This window comes from Penaeus monodon, chromosome 27 (genome assembly GCF_015228065.2).
Source record: "Penaeus monodon isolate SGIC_2016 chromosome 27, NSTDA_Pmon_1, whole genome shotgun sequence".
Classification (NCBI taxonomy): domain Eukaryota; kingdom Metazoa; phylum Arthropoda; class Malacostraca; order Decapoda; family Penaeidae; genus Penaeus; species Penaeus monodon.
The window spans coordinates 30,012,288-30,012,532 of record NC_051412.1 but is presented as its reverse complement, the minus strand read 5'-3'; the positions used below and the strand labels follow the sequence as shown (position 1 = coordinate 30,012,532).

Here is a 245-nt window from a genome sequence, read left to right as displayed (position 1 = left end):
AGTATGCATATCTCGTATCGGTGGTGCTCCATTGAGAGGAAAAATTCGATAGAGGCAAGCAGCGGTATCACCCACAATTTTGAACTTTGAACACCAGGAGTAGTATAAAAGCCTGAACAGCGCCTCCTCAGTCACCGTCAACATGAAGGTCTTGTTGTTGTTCGCTCTCGTTGCGGCTGCTGCCGCCTGGCCGAACTTTGGCTTCCAGTCGGACGCGGGGGGTGAGTATATTGTTAGCTTCATTG

The 245-nt window shown here is 50.2% G+C and overlaps 1 protein-coding gene across 1 annotated transcript in view; it reads left to right on the top strand.

Annotated features, from left to right (window-relative positions):
• Nucleotides 1-122: 122 nt before the first annotated feature.
• The window catches only part of LOC119590770 (hemocyanin C chain-like), a 4,315-nt gene continuing 4,192 nt past the window's right edge, over nt 123-245 (top strand). Inside the window, exon 1 of the mRNA XM_037939483.1 lies at nt 123-221. Within this exon, the coding sequence (XP_037795411.1) occupies nt 143-221 (79 nt within the window). The 5' untranslated portion in view covers nt 123-142. The remainder of the gene's footprint in view (nt 222-245) is intronic.